The sequence below is a fragment of the Molothrus aeneus genome, chromosome 4 (assembly GCF_037042795.1).
Source record: "Molothrus aeneus isolate 106 chromosome 4, BPBGC_Maene_1.0, whole genome shotgun sequence".
Classification (NCBI taxonomy): Eukaryota; Metazoa; Chordata; class Aves; order Passeriformes; family Icteridae; genus Molothrus; species Molothrus aeneus.
In genome coordinates this window covers 46,673,207-46,691,087 of record NC_089649.1, presented here as the reverse complement: position 1 = coordinate 46,691,087, position 17,881 = coordinate 46,673,207, and the positions used below count along the sequence as shown (strand labels likewise).

Sequence of the window (17,881 nt, the reverse complement as noted above, 5' to 3'; positions counted from 1 at the left end):
GAAAATCTTATTAAGGGATGTCTTTGGAAAGTCCCAGTCTTAAAAAAAATCCAAGAACATTTTCATATTTGCTGTCCACTGATTTAAATGCTTTTCTCTGTAAAGAAAAATTTATCTGTCATACCAGAGATGCCTACATCTTATGTGAAACAACAGCATAATTTCTCCACTTCCCAAACTCTTTCACTAGGAAATCTTTTCAAATTAAATGAAAATCTTTCAAAAAATAAAGCAGAAACTCCCAAAAATTTTCTGGTGAATCAAATATAGAAATAGATTAACATATAGATCCCAAGCAATAGCAACTTATTTATTGGTGCTATATGCCAATTAAAATCAATTAGTATTATTAGCTCATTTACATTTTTTATTTGTTATTTTTTAGTTCCTATCAGTTACTTATATGCTATGCCTAAATCCTCTTTAAAATGAAAAGGCACATTTTTAATGTTAGGGAGATAAAAATAATTTATTAAGTAATAATTTAGAAAAATAAAAAAGATGCTCTGTTAAAGCTGAGAATATTCTGCAGATGTTTTTATTTTGGCTACATTCTGATATAGTGAGTCTAAGAGAGAGATATTCAGCCAGTGTCTCTAAATGCAGTAGCTCCCAAAGCAGGGTTTTCCTATGAATTTGCCTTACAGCAGAAGCTGGTACCAAAACAGTACCCACCAAGGCATGAGTGTGGAATCTGTCTACCCAAAAAAAAGCTGAGAGTTGGTAATCTGGCAGACAGATTTTCCTCAGGACAACTGAAATGCAGCATTTATCTTTTAAACCCAACAAAGTAGTAGGGATAGAATGAAAATCTAGGCTAACTATACATAGGGAGAATTCGTTCATGGCAATTTCTTGGTCCAATTTCACATTGCTTTTTTTTTCAGCACCTTCTTGCAACAGCTCTCAAGCTATTTTATACAGCAGATACTGGGATCAAATTCAGCCTAGTGTGACCAGTTATCCTCCAGTTTAACCCTTATGAAGTCCTTACAACATAAATGGTGCTCATGGGGTATACGGTCTGTGAGACCGATTTGTTGTTAAAGGTTGATACAGGACAAGGTAGCTTAGAAGGTGCAAGCAACTTTCTCCTCAGAAGTCTGCCCCTAAAAGAAAAGGCAAACAAAAAAAAACAGTAACTGAGAGACTTGCATGTTTCAGAAATAGATCAGGCTTACCACTGAAGAAACAGTTATTAATTCAAATAGACCACTGTCAAAACCGTCAAAAGACGATGCAGAAACCAAAATCACCACCAGAATAAATCCTGCATGTGCTGTGAAAAAAGCAAATAAACGTAATTTATGCCACTATTTACTATCCATAAAGAAAGCCCTGCATTAAGAAGGGGAAGTTAAAAAAGCAGGGGGGTTGGGGGAGGGAGGGGGGTATTTCTCTGAGATTAACTCTGCGTCAGCTCTGGGGCCTTGAAAGACTGCCAGCTGTCCGGGTGTACATATTTTACCACTGAAGTCTGCTTTTGTTTCAGAGACCCCCAAAATGATGTAATCCCCAGCGGAAGACTGACAAGCTTTGAGATATTCCAAAGCACAGATGACAGACGAAATAGCAAATAATCAGTGCAACTATATGGAACATTATCTTGAGAGAATCCAACAACACAAACCTAATGCACCAGATAACAGCGTTGCTTTGAGCAAACCTGGAGTAGAGCATCACAAAGATTTCTGCAAAGAAGAAATCATTCAAGAAGGACAATTATCTACATGGGTGGAGGGAAGAAAGATGGAGGGGAACATATGCCTTTCATAATTAGAGGCCTGATTATACTGTAGCCGAAAGGGATTTTTTACATTTTAAATTTGATTACATTTCAGAATGAAGCACACTAATTGGTATTTCTGCAGTCTGTTTGAAGAGAACTTCATCTACTTAGGGAGGGGGAAAAAATAACAAAAACCAGTGACCTTCATACCGTCTATGTTTAATATCTAGTTCTTTTGCCTGAAGTATTCATGGTTTCCCTTCAATTGCTGAAGCTATCTCTGGGAATAAGTGCTTTATGACTCATTGCAGTTTATCTCCAGAAAACCAGGAAAGAGATACTAGCAAAATATACTAGAATCAAATAGATATTAAATCCAACAATCACAACTGCTACAAGGAAAAACAAATTAAATCAGTCCATCCACCACTATAAATAAGAGACTGGAAGAAATTATTTGCACAGGCAACTCCCAAGATCGCACCTTAAACTCAGGGCTGTAGAGAGAGTTAATTAAGGAAGGGACATGTGCATTAAAAACTGCAGAAAGCCCCACTCACTAAAAAAATCAAAGGCATGATGCACTTCCAGTTCCTGTCTATCTGCCAGAAGCACTGTGTTGAAGGAGAAGATGGTTAATTGGCATGACAAATAAAAGCAGAAGTAACAAAGAATGTCTCATAAAACTTATAAATGAGCATACATTACCATGTATACATATTCTTCTTTCTCAAATACATGCCAGACAAATGCATATTTCCTGTGTAAGCCAAAGAACTGAGAAGGAACCATCATAAACATAACTTAGGGGCCATGAACTCAATGTAAAATATCCAGACCTTTGGACAAGGACAGTGTTGGTAAAAGGAGATGTACTTCCAATATAAGATAAACTTCCAATACAAGAGTATTTCTGAAGAAAAAGGGTTTTGCAGAATGTAAACAAAAGCAAAAAGCCAAAATGAATAATTATGAACAGAAACAAAGCAACATCCAAACTTTGCAGCCTGACCTTTGTTGATGAAAGCCCCCAGGAACAGACTGGGCACTCACTGTCACCATCCTGCTGTGGATCCTGGCAGAAAAACCATAACCCAGGCAGGGATATCTGCTCTGTAAGTACAAAACCAGCTTGGTGAAGAATGGTTCCCACAGCTCTTCCTTGGAAATGGAGGGGACAGGTACTTCCTAAAGCTGGTTCAAGACACCTAACTAAACAAGATGAGTCACACCCTCAAAAAGCTCTTTCTGTGTGCCATAGAATGGCAGACAGACAAACAGACAGACATGCAAGGTCCCTGTTTCAAACCTGCCTTGAAGTAAGGTGACAGGAACAAACACAATATTCTTCACTTTTATCTCTGGTCAATACAAGTAAATGTTTCGGGGGCCCAATGTAGGATGGTGTCAACATAGAGAGTTTTAGAGAGCTGTAAAAAACCCAAACATCTCTTTGTTTAATTTTATTGATTTTTTTTTCTTTTTTAAAAATTAATTTCATAACCAGTTGTGGATGGAACTGTCCTCAGTAGCTTATCCTGGAGAATATGAGTGAGATAGTAAGATTATGACATTTTTACCTGCAGATAACAACTGGTCACTGAAGTCTCCTCACAATAAATGCCTGACCTGAAATTAGGAATAACAAAGACAAAGAAGATACTTCACCTACACGAACGCAGCAAAGGTACAAGACAGCCTGCAGGTCGGAGTCCGGGGAAGCCAATGACAAACTCTAGGAGAAGGTAAACAAAAAAGCAAGTGTAACAAGGAGCTAAGGGCTGGATACATGTGGGTGACTGAGAGACAGAGGCAGCTAGCTGGAAATGGGGGCAGATGCAAAAACAAATGGAGAGGGAAGAATATGAGATAAATGGTGGAGGAAAAGAGTTGTGGCATGAAGCCACAGAAGAAGCTAAAAGAATATAGGCAGAAAAGAATATAGGCAGAAAATCGCGAATTGATTTAATTCTTTGTAAGCCTCAGGACTCTGTTGCTGTCAAATACCTGCAAAGCCTAGGTGGTATGTTTACCTGCTGGTTTGGAAGACAAAGAAAACAACCTGCCATTGCATTGATCACTTCACTAGTTCAAGCACTAGACAGCTATAATGGGCAGACAAATTATTTGACCTTGCCAGTCAAATATCATTCTCTACAGTCAAAATGTTTCAGCTTTTAAGAATTTTGTTTGCTTACTTCATAAATTATGTTGAAAGCATCAAAAGAACAACAGTGAGCTTGTGAAGGCAAGTGCTCAAAAGTTAACAAATGCCAGAATTGCAGTTCCTTAGCATGAACAACATTAAGACGCAGAAGCAATCAATTAACCCCTACTACTTCTGCCATTCCTTCTTAGTGCACAGGATTTTCAGGAATGTGGGCAGAGTATGGAGAAGACGACAGAAAGGTGCAAAAGATGAAGAAACTGAAGAATTTGTTTCACTTCCTCTGACTCCCAGGTCTCATCTGCTGTTAGGCAAAGCAATTGGAGGCATGGCTTTTTCCAAATTTTTGTTAGGCTTTTCTCTTTTGCACCTCCAGTCTAATAAAGATAACACAAGATATCTCCTTTAAGATAACACAAGAGTGCTTCTGCCATTTCTATATATTCTCCAATTGCTCAGCATTTTAAGAGAAGAGAGTCAGAATTCTCTCTGGGATCCTGGCATATCTCTGGGGAGCCTTCTGGTACAGACATGCTGATATTCAGTAAGGCTGGGAAAAGAGATGTCATCTAGGAAGTGCAGCTTGAACTGGCAGCAGCACCTCTCTGTGGCTATAAGCAGTCCCCAAAGACTCTTTTACAACTCATTCTGCCTCTCTCTCTCTGTGTTATTTTTTTAAGGTCTTTCTGGCTACATCAATACACGTGGTGTACACAGATCTGTAGAACAAACATGCACAGACAGCACCAGAAACAAAAGCCTGATGGAGATTTGAATCAACAAGGAACATTCACACATTGTATCCACACATTCCCCACTTTCACACAAAGCCAGGCAAGTCAAATTCCTTATTTGTATTGTTTTTCCCTAGGTAAATTTGTCTAATAGGTTGTGACTGGCTGTTGCCACCTCTCATCAGGCAACTTCTTCCAGAATGTTTATTTTAATGAATAAAGTGGGAAAGTAAGAGAGAATGAGACATTTGGTACTAAACTAGCCTTAGTGATGCATTTGGCTTTTTAAAATTGTGTACAAACGCCATTCTGTTATTTACACCAAACTCTCAATTAAGAAATCTTCCTCAATCCAGTTTTACAAACATTACTTTCCTTGCCTGACAAAATGATATCTGTGAAAGGGGAGGGGGAAGGAGGGGAGAAAAATCCTTAGGCTATGATCTGTGAGCTTTCCTGTCTTGACAGACCACAGTCCGAGTGTCTGCAAAAGAGAGCAGAAGGGTCACAGCAAAATGTAACTTGACCTGAACTTTAACCACCAGAGGTGACATTTACTCAACTATAAAATTTAAAACTAAACAAGAACAAATAGGGAGAAAAGACTGTAAGAGTGCCTTCTCCATGTTGATTTAAAATTAAAGACCATAAAATATCTGCTTCTTATTTCCTTCTTACTAGAGCTTGAGTACATATGAAGAGATTTGTAAAAAGTACTGAGTTTTTGAATTTCTGTAATACAAGACAATATTTGGACATTATTGAAAATGCAAATGGTGGCAGCACTACAACATTTATAAGGAAGGTATTTAATTTTTATGTGGAAAAAATGTTTCATTAGGCAAGGTTGACATACCAATGAAAATATTTATTCCTGCTTATACTCTTAAGTCAAAATTGATCCATACACAAGACCAAAACAGTTTGATCCAACCCCTTAAACCTCATCTTAGGACTGTTGCAGCCATGAGGAGAAATATATGTTTTCACACCAATTTATACAGAAGCAGAACCTAACACTTAAAATATTGTGTATATGTGAAAGTATGTAAGAAAGTAAATTATCTTGACTAAAATGAGCAGTTGAACAGAGGTCCAGAGCCAAAATCCATGAGTCTCCAAAATCTTGCAATGATCAGATTATGGGTATGCTGAGTGAACTGCATGGGCAAGTGATACATGTTTAAACCATAAATCCCTGAGCTATTTATTAAATTCTAGAAATTCTTTTAAATGTGATTTTTCTAATCCTGGTTCTTCTGTTGAGATGGTAAGGTGACCAATGCAGCAAAGGTGTTGCAAGATAAAAGACTGCATGGTTATTGTCCATTATTCAAAAATATTTCTTTGGTTTAACACTGGGGTATAGCAGATCTGTGTAACTCCATTTTATATGTGGGCTTGACTCCTCCTTGAAATACTGGATTTCAACATATTGCATTATCATTAAAATATGTGGAGATTGTTAAGATGACATAGGCTGACTGTCCAAAATTCAAAGAACAGCATTCACCTCTGATAAAATCTCAAGGTTTCAAGAGAATTATCACCACCACTGAGCTGAAAAAAATAATTAGAAATATCTAAAGACTGCAATTATTCCTCCTTGCCTCTGCAGAGGCAATGCTGTCTGTCCTTGTGCCATCAGATCCAGAACACATCATGCATTTAAAACAGATAGAAAATTCACCGGAATTAGAGTAGCATACTTAGAAATTTTTACAAGAAAGCACTCTAATGAACCAAGCGACATTTTGCAATCTACAGCAAATACCCTAGCATTTGTGTCTGTATACAAAAGAAAAACAATCCTAAAACAATCTCAGTAGTTTTCTGTCATATGAGTGATGAGTAGCAAATCTTTCTTTTTGTTTTGACAGTTATTTAATACTTCACAATTTTTGGTTTCCCAGGCTGGGTGTGCTCTGCAAAACAGCAAAAATTTACTGATAATTTTACAACATGATGCCAAAACTTGAAGGTTTGAGAAGGAAATGATTTGTATGAAAAGAAGAAAAAAATTATTTAACCATGCCACATACATACAAAAGTACCTTCTAAAAAGTTGCCCAATTCTGAAGATGCTTCAGTTTTCGTTTTATGCTTGAAGCAAAGATATATTTTATATTAGAATCATCTTCTACATGCCATTGAAATTGCATGCTGAAAAAGAATATAAATCATTAATGAAAATTGTAGGGTATCAGTTTCCCATTGCAGTTGGCTGTCTGCTAAGTTGGCAGCAAGACAGTGGCCTGCAGAGCTGCAGGAATATGTCTCATGTTAAAAAAGAAAAAAAGACTTCGTGTTATAAACACATCAATGAAAATTACTATCCAGTTTGGAACCAACTGAGAGCAGGTGTTGAAGACAAAATAAACAGACAACATATGAAAGGTTAAGAAAAAAAATCCCCAATGGCACTGACCTTCCATTGGGATTTTCTTCTACCAAAGATTTTAATGTACATCATGAAATCCAAACAAAATATACCTGCATGTGTAGAAAGCAGCCAGATTTTCTCATGTTTAGGGCCATAGCTTTTTAACAGTGATATTTAAGTTACACCTGAAATTTTTAAACCTATTGAAAAATATGCCTATGCAAATTTAGATATAAATTAATCCAGAAAACTACTGCAATTTGTCTTATAAACAATTGACTAGAAACCCTTCCATGTTTCCCAGCTGAAAAATAGACCAGGAATCCACCCAAGCAAAAGCCTGAAATTGATTTGGCTCAATTGATTTGGCTCACTCATCCTTGACTTGTGATCCACAGATTTTGAACAGAAATGGCAAAACCCTTTAGAAAGGTCACAGCAGAAAGGTACTGTGGTCCCAGAGAGCTCAAGGATCCTAAGGAGAGCTGATAAAATTCAGGATATGTGCATCGGCTAAAGCAGAGCAGGTCATTGCTTCAGTGCATACCCAATTCCTCCTTGTTTTTGCAGAGATCACAAAAATCCCCATAAATCCTTCTGACTGTTGTGTAAATCAGATAAATATCTTGGGACATGTGAAGTGACCTTTTTTTGCTCAATGGTTCTGTTACCATGAAGCAAAGGACTGAAGTGCTGCAGCAGTGGCAGCATCTCAGGATTAATTAAAGTGCAGGCGCTCCCTAAGCACCCCCTGAGCTGGGCAGACAGCAGCTTTGCTCGTGTCATCCCAGTGCTCCTGGCAGGGTGAACGTCAGATCCACCACCATCTGGGACTGCTGGACCACAAGTGCTTTCCCCTGGATCATGTCCAAAACACACTGAGAAACAGAGATACCAGGAGGTCATTTTACACACAGTCAGAGAGGGGTATTTTAGGTGTCTATAAAATCAGCTGGGGCAACAGGAAAAGAAGCTTCCTGAACATCTGACTTTCACTTCTGAATTGGGAAGAAAATGATCTGGATTTTCTCTAGCTGCAGTATTAATGCCTGCATGCTTGCATGATGAAACTACTTAGCTCTAACAACAGAGAATACATTTTGTTGCCTAACCCAAAAGGGAAAACTCATTCCAATTGCATCTTATCTGCATGCCAGCCTGGGAGGACTCTGCAGGACAAAAACCTTCTCCTTGTTGTTGGAGGAGACACAGGGAGCATAGGAGGAAGAAACATTGCCATAATCTGAGTTTTTTTCTATCATTTGATTAGAGCCAGCCTATAAGATTTGCTCCTTGGAAATGCACCCATGGTGAGGCAGCAGCCCTGATGTTTGCACAGCCACAGCACAACAATATTTGCAGCTCCTCTCTCTATCACAGCAGATATGTACAGATAGCTCTACACAGATCATACTCTGTGACATTTCTGGCATTTGTCTTCACTATGGAGCTGCAGAGCTTGCAGGAAACAGAACAGAGATTACTCAAACAATGGAGCCTACAATCATGCACACAGACAGACTAACCCCATGGTGGAAAGAGGTCTTCTTCCCATTTCAAACCAGAGTGCAAAGCTGTCCCACTAAAATTAGGCATGAGTATGACTCTTTACATATTCAAGAATTAGGACTAGAAGAAGCTAATCAGTATTTCTGAGAGAAGCCTATTTGGACCTTCAAAATGTTTAGCTATTTGATGTGTTAAGGTATTCTCTCACCCTCTGTAACCCTTGTGAAATCTTAACATGAACCATTTAGCTTATTGTGCTGGTTTGGACTGAGATACAGGTAATTTTCATCATAGTATTTGGTATGAGTCTGGTTTGGATTTGTGCTGAAAACAGGGTTGATAACAGATGGATATTTTAGTTGCTGATGAGCAGTACTTACATAGAGTTCAAGGCCTTTTCTGCTCCTCACCTCACCCCAGCAGGAGTCTTGGGGTGCACGAGGAACGGGGAGGGGGACACAGCCAGGACAGCTGACCCCAACTGACCAAAGGGATATTTCAGACCATATGGAGTCGTGCTCAGCATATAGAGTTGGGGGAAGAAGGAGGAAGGGAGGGCTGAGACATTTGGAAGGATGGCATTTTTCTTCCCAAGACATTGTTACAGATGATGGACCCTGTTTTTCTGGGGATGGCTGCCCATGGGAAGTGGTGAATTAATTCCTTGGTTTGCTTTGCTTGTGCACACAGCTTTTGCTTTGCCTATTAAACTGTCTTTATGTCAACCCACAGGTTTTCTCCCTTTTAGTCTTCTGATTCTCTTCTCCATCCCATGGGAGACGAGTGAGGGGCTGCATGGGGATGGCAGGGGTTAAACCACAGCGCTTAAAAAGCTTTGTTTTGGTAGCAAAATAGCAGATGCCTATTTACTAAACCTACTGGCAGCAATTTCCACACACCAAGAATCATGGATCAATTTTTAAACCTCTACCCAGACATGCAGGGACGCCCCAGAAGGATCTAGCATTGCTTACACATGGCTCTTGGTTTTTTGTGCAGATAATGCAAATGCAGAACTCCTGAAGTCTGAATGTGCAAAAGGGAAGGTCTTGAGAAAGCTTGCAGACAGCACAGCTCATTAAGACTTCTCTAAACATTAAAAACAAAGAACTTTTAATTTTTTGAATTATGTAATCTTTGCAAATTCAGAAAAGACAATATTATTTTTTTTTTCTGTATTTCCCTAAATGACAGCAAGCAACAACTTGGTTGCAGATGTTTTAGTTTTATTTTGGATAAATACAGCCAGTTATAGTTCCCAACTTAAATACCTACACTACACAGAAACACCAGATTAACCCTTTCTCTAATCTGTCTACTTGTTGCCATAATTAGTTTCATTTTTTTTTAAATCACAACTATGTTTTCCCATCAATTCTACTGCAAAATCATGGATTACTTGGAAATAAGATAGGATGCAAGGAAGGGGGTGGGCTAGCTTCCCAATGGACTAGTGCAAACTTTATTAACTTTACAGAAAACACTTGTTTTCTGTAAAAGCATGGAAACTTTAAAATCACTCAGAATTCACTCTTGGGTTTTATGTTTTAAACAATGGTTTCTTTTTCTGTATGAATAAAAAAATCACTACCAGATACCTGAGCTATACCTCTACTGTAAAGCTGGGAAAACTCTCCCCTTCACAAAACAAGTGGCACATTTAGTCTAAAGGGGATACAGTATAACTTTAGCCATTTTTATTCCTACCCACCCACCCATAATATAGCCAGGTTTGGGAAATTGTTGCTCCAATCCAGCAGTGAAGACCACAACCAAATAAAAGTGTGTATGTCTGTCCTCTGAGAGAACTGGCTGTCCCTGTCTAGGAATGCAAACATTTATTGCAAAACCAGGAGTGACTTTAGGATTAATGACACTTAGGCCACAGTGGCATTAGCATGTAACTTCATTAATATGAAATATCTTCCCCAAAAAATCATGTGCTGAGGACAAGCAGAATCAGTTGAGAAGTGTCTAATCCAATATGGCAGTGCCTACACTCCACAGAATCTCAGAATCACAGAATTGCAGACTGATTTCAGTTGGAAGGGACCCTCTAGTTCCAACCCCTCTGCCATGGGCAAGGAATCCTCCCCTGGCCCATCATCTTTATTCTGTTCTTTCAAATTTAACCCAAATCTATGAGAAAAGAGGGAGAAATAGCATCCAGCCTCTCCTCCCACAGCCAAAGATTCAGATGTATCTCTAGACAAATAAAAGATAAAGAGACATGATTCCCAGTCCCTAGATTTTTACATAGGTCAAAAAGGGTACAGTTCAGACTTCAGAAAGCTTGTATTTCCTTTATGCAAGACTCTAGACATTAAAGAACTCTGCTTTTCCACTTTGGTCTTAACTTAAAGATTTCTCAGTTTGTTTCCCCCCCCCCCCACATTATATAACACACAGAATTTAGAAAAAGCAAGAGAAAGGTCCAGAAATACACTTTGTGATTAAAAATTGCAGCAGTTCCTGGCACAAAAGAGGAATTTTATTCCTATTACACCTGTGCTCAAGAGGATGGAACTGATACAGCCCTATCAGGTGGAAGTTACTGCACATGGGCAGCACAGCCAGCTGTCTGTGCTGGGGCTGGGCTGGGAGTCCTCAGAGCACACCATGGAAGGCAGATCTGCTCTACAAAGCTCCCACAGAGACTTGTAGATGAAAAAGAGAATGGCACAGCTGAAAAAATAGACCTTTATTGCTTTGTGGCTCTATTAGCATTACTTTTGCAGACGTTTGCATTTGCACACAGCTCTACACAGACATTTAGAAAACTAGATGAACAGATAAGATGATAAAATAAATATGCTATTTTGCAGCGGGTTTATTTTCAAACAGCTGCCAAAAAGCCCCACCCCTAAAGCTCCCAAACCTAGCATTCTGGGAAAAGCATCATTTTCCATTATGCTCTGGTCTATTCTTTTTCCCCTCCAATTTGTAACATTCTGCTGGAATCAGTGATGAAGAACATATGTTTGAGATAAATTACACCCAGGAGAAATCTTGGAACTGTTACATTCAGTTTTATTACCCAAGGCATTAGGATACTCTCGCACTACACTTATTATTTAACAGTTCCATTAAACAAGACACTGCTAATGTACTTTTATATTATTATGCATGCAAAAATTAGTATCATATTTCTTAAAACTCAATGTGTGATTAATGGACTCCATTTTCATTTTACTTAACAGTTCCAGGATATTTTTAGTGCTTCAATGAAACAAGGTGTTACATAAATGCAGAATGCTATTGTACAAATATTTGAGAAAACATATGTTAAGGCAACAGTAAAGTTGAGTACCCTAACACTCAACAGCCAGGAAATTGGAAGGGCTTGTTCTTCTTACACAATATAAACTTGTGCAAGTGCTGCATCTTTAACGTATTCTGCAGAGGGCTGTAACCTAGTGTGCCCAATGGGACAGACAGGCCCTGTCTCTGACAATTGCTTTCCTTGTACTGCTGCAAATACTAGTCCACTTTCACTAGGTAACACCAAATAGTACAAATATCCCCTATGCAACTGTGGGCAGCCTCTTTTGGGAGAGATTTGCACTAACTCTGTGAAGTAGTCACATAACTAGAGATTTCCTATAGGCATGGAGTCACACAAGCATCATTAAGTTTACATTTAACAAGTATAATAGGAATAAAAGATAACTCATATAAACCTGATTAATACTTTGACTGATAATTTGATCCCAAAAGACAAGTCTTCTAAAGCTTTTAAAAGGTTTTGCTTTGTATTTCTCAAGTGACTCTATGGGAACAACAAATAAAACCAAGAAAAATATGTACTTGTCAAGACTGCACAACTTCCATGCTTTGCAGAAAAGAAGAAAGCAAAAGGCTGAGGCAGCAGTTCAGAGCCACAGCTAAGATATGGAGTTTAATTTAAATTTCAATTTAAATCAACCACAGAGCCTTAGTACAGTGTTGGGCCCAAGCTAAAAACATCAGGCACCAGGTGTATTGGGAAGCAGAGCACAAAGTCCCCTCTGTTCAAAGACATGTAATCACTAATACCTCAAAATGTAATTTAATGACTTTCTGCTTCAAGTTCCAAAATGAGTCACAAAGCTGAGAGCACCAGTCCACTTCATCAACTGCAAACTGAGAGCCATAAAAAGTTACTTGCTGAATATCATAAGAGTCTCCCTTACTTTATTAGTGCTTCTTCCTCATGTGGAGAATAACTGAAGCTATATTGTTCTAGTTCTCTGTGGTGTTCAGTCCATGCAGTGAATGCAGCCATGGCTCATAGAAAATACACTATATAATCATGAAATGAGGACTGTGCTACAATGCACACAGGAGTCAAAGGATGGTTACATGGGAAAATTATTTACTGGCATTTCTCAACTTTGAAGTGCTTGGATTTGCAGCCTACCTATTATTACTTCTGTGTGCCTTTTTTTACAGGCAACAGTAAATTTTGCTATCTCTTGCTACAACTCAGGCTGTCCAATCATGGATTGCCAGCAGGGTTTGAAACTTCATCATGGAGGTAAGGAATGAGCCAGCAGGCAGTGTCTCTCAAAATCACAAAAAAACTGGCATAGTTTTCTCTCCTGATCCATCCCATTTAATATTCTTCCTATTACTTACCTTGATGGACAGGTGAAAATAAATTACCATGAGCATTTTACTTTGTTCTGATCATGAATCAGTACTTTTAAGCATTATTGAAATTTATTTTAGTCTATAACTTTGGTGGCCCCTTAAGAACAAAAAAGGTTTTCTTGTTTCTGAGTTAAAAGTAAAATGAGGGCAGAATGCTGTAGGTCTGGAACACGATCTGTCCAGACTCGTGGCTGTTGGTAACTTGCAGAGCTGTGTTGACTTTGTGAAAATATGCCAACCTGCATCTGCTAAAAGAAATTAGTCTGTAGTTCATAGATGTTCTGCTGGTAGCAGAATATGTCTTGGCACTATATCTATAATTGTACAAAAAGGAGAAACCATCACTGCTTTCTATTCCCTGACCTTCAGCCCTGCTACAAAGACAGTCCTGCTGTGCCTTTGAAGGAAAGTTTGTGGATGGTCCTTTAGTTCTGATTTGCTTTGCCTCTCAAGTAGCAAGGAAGCTACCTAAGGTTCAGAGAGCAGCAGGTTGTAGAACACAAGCCTGGCAAAATAGAGATCAAGGAGGAATAGGTCTAAGCCTGGTCAAGTTTTAAGTCTTCCCAATTCCACTGTACTGCAAATACAGCAAATTGCAAATTCAGCAAATTCCACTAACACTGACAAAGCAAATAGTTGGACAAATAAAGGCTTGAAAAGTACCTATGGAGTATTCCTAGAAATTTCATGTGACACTTCGCTGCCAACATGACATTTATTTCTGGTTATGACAATAGATGCTATTTTTCTTTGCCTTCTCCCATGAATAACTCAAAATAAATAAGATGTAAAACCAAAAAATGCTGAAGAACCAAAAAAGTATCAAGCAATGAGTATACAAGAAGTATGCAATACTGTCACCTACTTGTGCAGATTGCACAGACATGGTTGTACTAAAACACAGATAGAGAAATACAAGGATACAAAGACTCTGGCTTTGTGTTATGCAATTAATTTCATCACCTAATAATGATGGACTTGGTCTAAAATTATCTGTACTGGGTTTCTTCTCAGCTTCTCTTTAGTATTTGGCTGAAGTTTTAGAGACAAATCTTCACATACTTACATTAAGCACAATGAAGAGAAAATGAAAAAACTGTGATTTAAAACTCTGATTATTGGAGAAAGGGAAAAATATGAAAACAGAGATTTAGAAATTACTACATCCCATTCACTAGAAGACATCACTGAAGTTGTGAGGAAAGCACCATTTGGTGGACAAGATGTGCAGTACATATTGAAAAACAGGAAGGTAAAAGCCTACAAGCCTGGAACACTGTGGGCACTGTGGCCAGGAGTATTAAAATAACACCACAGTGCAAATATGACTGAGTGACCTCATTCCTACCCTAAGTCCTTTAACTATTACAGTATTTTACACTCAAAGCAACAGCAGACCAGTGAGACCACACCTGTATTTTGAATTAGAAGTGTCCATAGGGAATAGTACCAGAATAACCAACAGCAATATTATTCTACTTCCCTTGAGACTCCCCACTTAGGCCCATTCTTGGCAAATGCTTTCAATTGTAAGCTCCTCTCAACATCTCGATTTATGTTCATATGCTCCCCACCTCCAAGATGACCTCGTCTCAATATTACTAAATACTGAGAAAACTGATAGCAGAAAGTGAGATCCCCTCTGCCATGCTAGGCCACCCCTGAGCTCATTCATTTAAAATTAAGTTTTTAGGTTTTTTTTTCTAAAACGTGATACCAGCAACAAGAGGTTAGGGTTTTCCTATTCTATGAGTGCTCATCTAAAAAAAGGCTTACCATGCTATTTTTAAAGGCTAATGTTCGTGTTGTGTCAGCAAAATGCTCCATGTTGGTTTTAGACACATTTCTTCTTTTATGCCAGACAAGCCAGCTCCTCGTATTCACAAAGCAACTGTGGTTCACTGAACATGTTTCCAGGATTAATTCTGACTTCCCAGAGTCAACTTTACACCAATCAGTGAAAGAAATTGTGGAAAAGATTACCTTATGAAAACACACAAACTTAGGAAACCTTTAAGAAAAAGAACAACTTGTAGTGCTTTCATCAGACTCAGCACTCTTCAAGGACAGCCTGTCAGCATTTGGGATATATGAACAGAGGAGATGGAACAAATCTACAGGAAATCCTTGTGCTTACTCATGTACTCTCAGCACCACAGACAAGTCAAGCCATTTTTATACACTTCTCCCAGTTCACACGTTCCCAGACATCCAGTTTCTCACCACAAAAGCAGAATCTTACCTGTAATTTTCTGCAGCAAGGGAGATAGCTCTGGCTCTTCACAAATTGCCTTGACAAGGGCCCTTTTCACCTTTTCTTCAGCTATGTCGAGCTCTTTCCCACATTTGATTTCTCCAACCACTGAATATATGTATATCAGCAAAACAAGGAAGTCCTCACAGGCATAATCATCTTTTGTCCTTTCGTTGTAAGACTTGATCATTGGCAATAACTGGTTTAAAACACTGGGCATTTCTGACTCGCCAATAGTCTGAAAAACAGAAGGAAGGTTGTGTCAGATTACCTCCATAGTGCTTGTAAGTTAGGACCAGACATACTCCGGTGGCACATCATTCAATATTCACACTCTCAGTAGTCAGCAGATGGTGATGTGATTTATTTGCTGCTCAGACAGTGAGTTTATTAATTGTCTATAGTTTTTTTTCTCAGGGATTCATGATAGCAGCCTTTTAGCACTTGGAAAGCCTTAATATTAGATCTTTCTAAGTACCAGTATAATGAGAGGATGAGAGCATCCATCCCTTGGTATGGGTAGAAATGGTACAAAGTACAAAGTCAAACACTTCCTCTAAATTTTAGGCTTTATCCTCGGGTTTGATTTTGTACATGAGCAGGGGGTTCAAAGCCCAGATTCCATTGACTTGCTGACATCCACATCATGCAACACCAGGGCTGGCATTTAGATCCATTGTGCAGTTCTCTGCCACTCAACGCAGGTCAATGATTAATTGTACCATCAAACTGCCAGCCTACTGCCCACAAACACCTGTGGATGAAACTTCTACATGCTAATTTTCTGCTTTGGCTTAGCTGGGAGCTCAGCAGCAGGATCAGGTGAGAGGTGGGAACGCTGCAAGGCAAACAGGAGGAACACTCTGCTCTTGGATGGGGAGGGAGGTGTGGGAGGAAAGAACAGTCTTTCTCTCCTGGTGGTAGTGATTGCTTAGGTCCATCCAGGAGGTCTCCTGCAACACCAGTACCCCTCCCCTTGTTCTCTGATCACCCAAAAGATCCCCCTGTGGCAACCTGTGGGTCAGTTCATAGTGTACAGTGAAACATCAAATCTCTTGTAATCCAAGGAGTCAAGTTTGCAGGCATTTATTCTTGGTTGTTATAACAGTAACTTCACACAGACTAGCCATGGTAAATAGGCACCACAGCCAATAATTTACCCTTTAAATTGATTCACAATAAGTAAATAAAAGAGAAATCAAACATACTAGGAAGAGACGCAAGTTTAGACAACAGCAAAACCATGCAATGGCTTTAGGAACACAGACACTGAAAGCTTTATCTGCTGGTGTACTTCATAAAAGATTTCAGGGGGTATGTTTGTATTTTTAGTTGTTCTTTGTCAGTCTCAGAAACACTAACAAGGATCTAATAAACTATCATTTTTATACCTACACTGATCCACCACAGATCTCAATCATTAAGAAAGCATGAATTACTTAAGTTCCAAGAAGCTTTTTTCCAGGCTGTGCTATAAGAAACTACACTTCTGTAGACTTTGGTACCCCACCCTGCTCTTGGCATACAAGTTTTGCCATGGACCCATCTCTCCTGGGACTTCAGTGTGGTCAGATGTTATGTTTCCATTTGAATACATACCTTGGAGAAGAATTTTCTAACTATCCACTACACCTAACAGTAAGTGCAACTGCAGACTTGAGGCAGTAAATTACAAAGCTGCAGTGGTCAAAAGCATGTGGGAGCCAAGAAGGAACATTCTGAAATCCAGAAGGGGTTGGCACCCTCTGTGTTTGGGCAGAGAGTGCTAAATCTCATACACAGTAAGTCCAAGCACTGCTCCACCGAGGAAGCAAATCTATGGTACTTGGCACTGGTCTGGCATGTGCTGGTAGCTGGGCCATCCTCAAAACAAGGCTGTTTGATTCCTGGATTTCAACTGAGCCCTAATTCAGTATTATTAATTCAGTATTATCTCTTCTCTTCTGAAAAAGACACAAATAAATTCTGATCTGGAGTACAGATTCTTTCAGATCCTAAGATGGAAAAAGACAAAGCTTCATGGAATTCAGAGGTATGCATCTATCATAAGGAAGCCATCTGCAATGAACAAAAGCCTAATAAGCCCTAAAAATCTAAGAAATCAAGATAAACCTATGTGTGGAGTTATTCTGGAGGAGATGACAAGCTTCAGTCTATATTAACCTGAATTCATTTTTATGAAGAGGCAAGACCTATGCCAGGTATTATTGAACATCTACTATCTACTGGCACATCATCTATGTCCCTCCTTCCCTCCCAGTCCACAAACTCTACTTCACTCCATCTCTAAGTGCATGGCATGCTGCTACAGCACCAAGATGAGTTCTTGAAAAAGCTGTATTTTGCATGCACTGATCAGCCACAGGCATGGGGCACTGAGGATGCCCATGGCTGTATAGAACAGTAGAGTGAGCAGCTCCTGCCTGAGGATCACGGCTCCTGCAAATACACATGTACAGCATCTTTGGCAAAC

General features: G+C 39.0%; 1 protein-coding gene across 1 annotated transcript in view; it reads right to left on the bottom strand.

The window, feature by feature from the left end:
• Positions 1-17,881, bottom strand: part of SCFD2 (sec1 family domain containing 2) — a 183,932-nt gene that overhangs the window by 89,362 nt on the left and 76,689 nt on the right. The window contains exon 5 of the mRNA XM_066548432.1: positions 15,397-15,646. Within this exon, the coding sequence (XP_066404529.1) occupies positions 15,397-15,646 (250 nt within the window). The remainder of the gene's footprint in view (positions 1-15,396; positions 15,647-17,881) is intronic.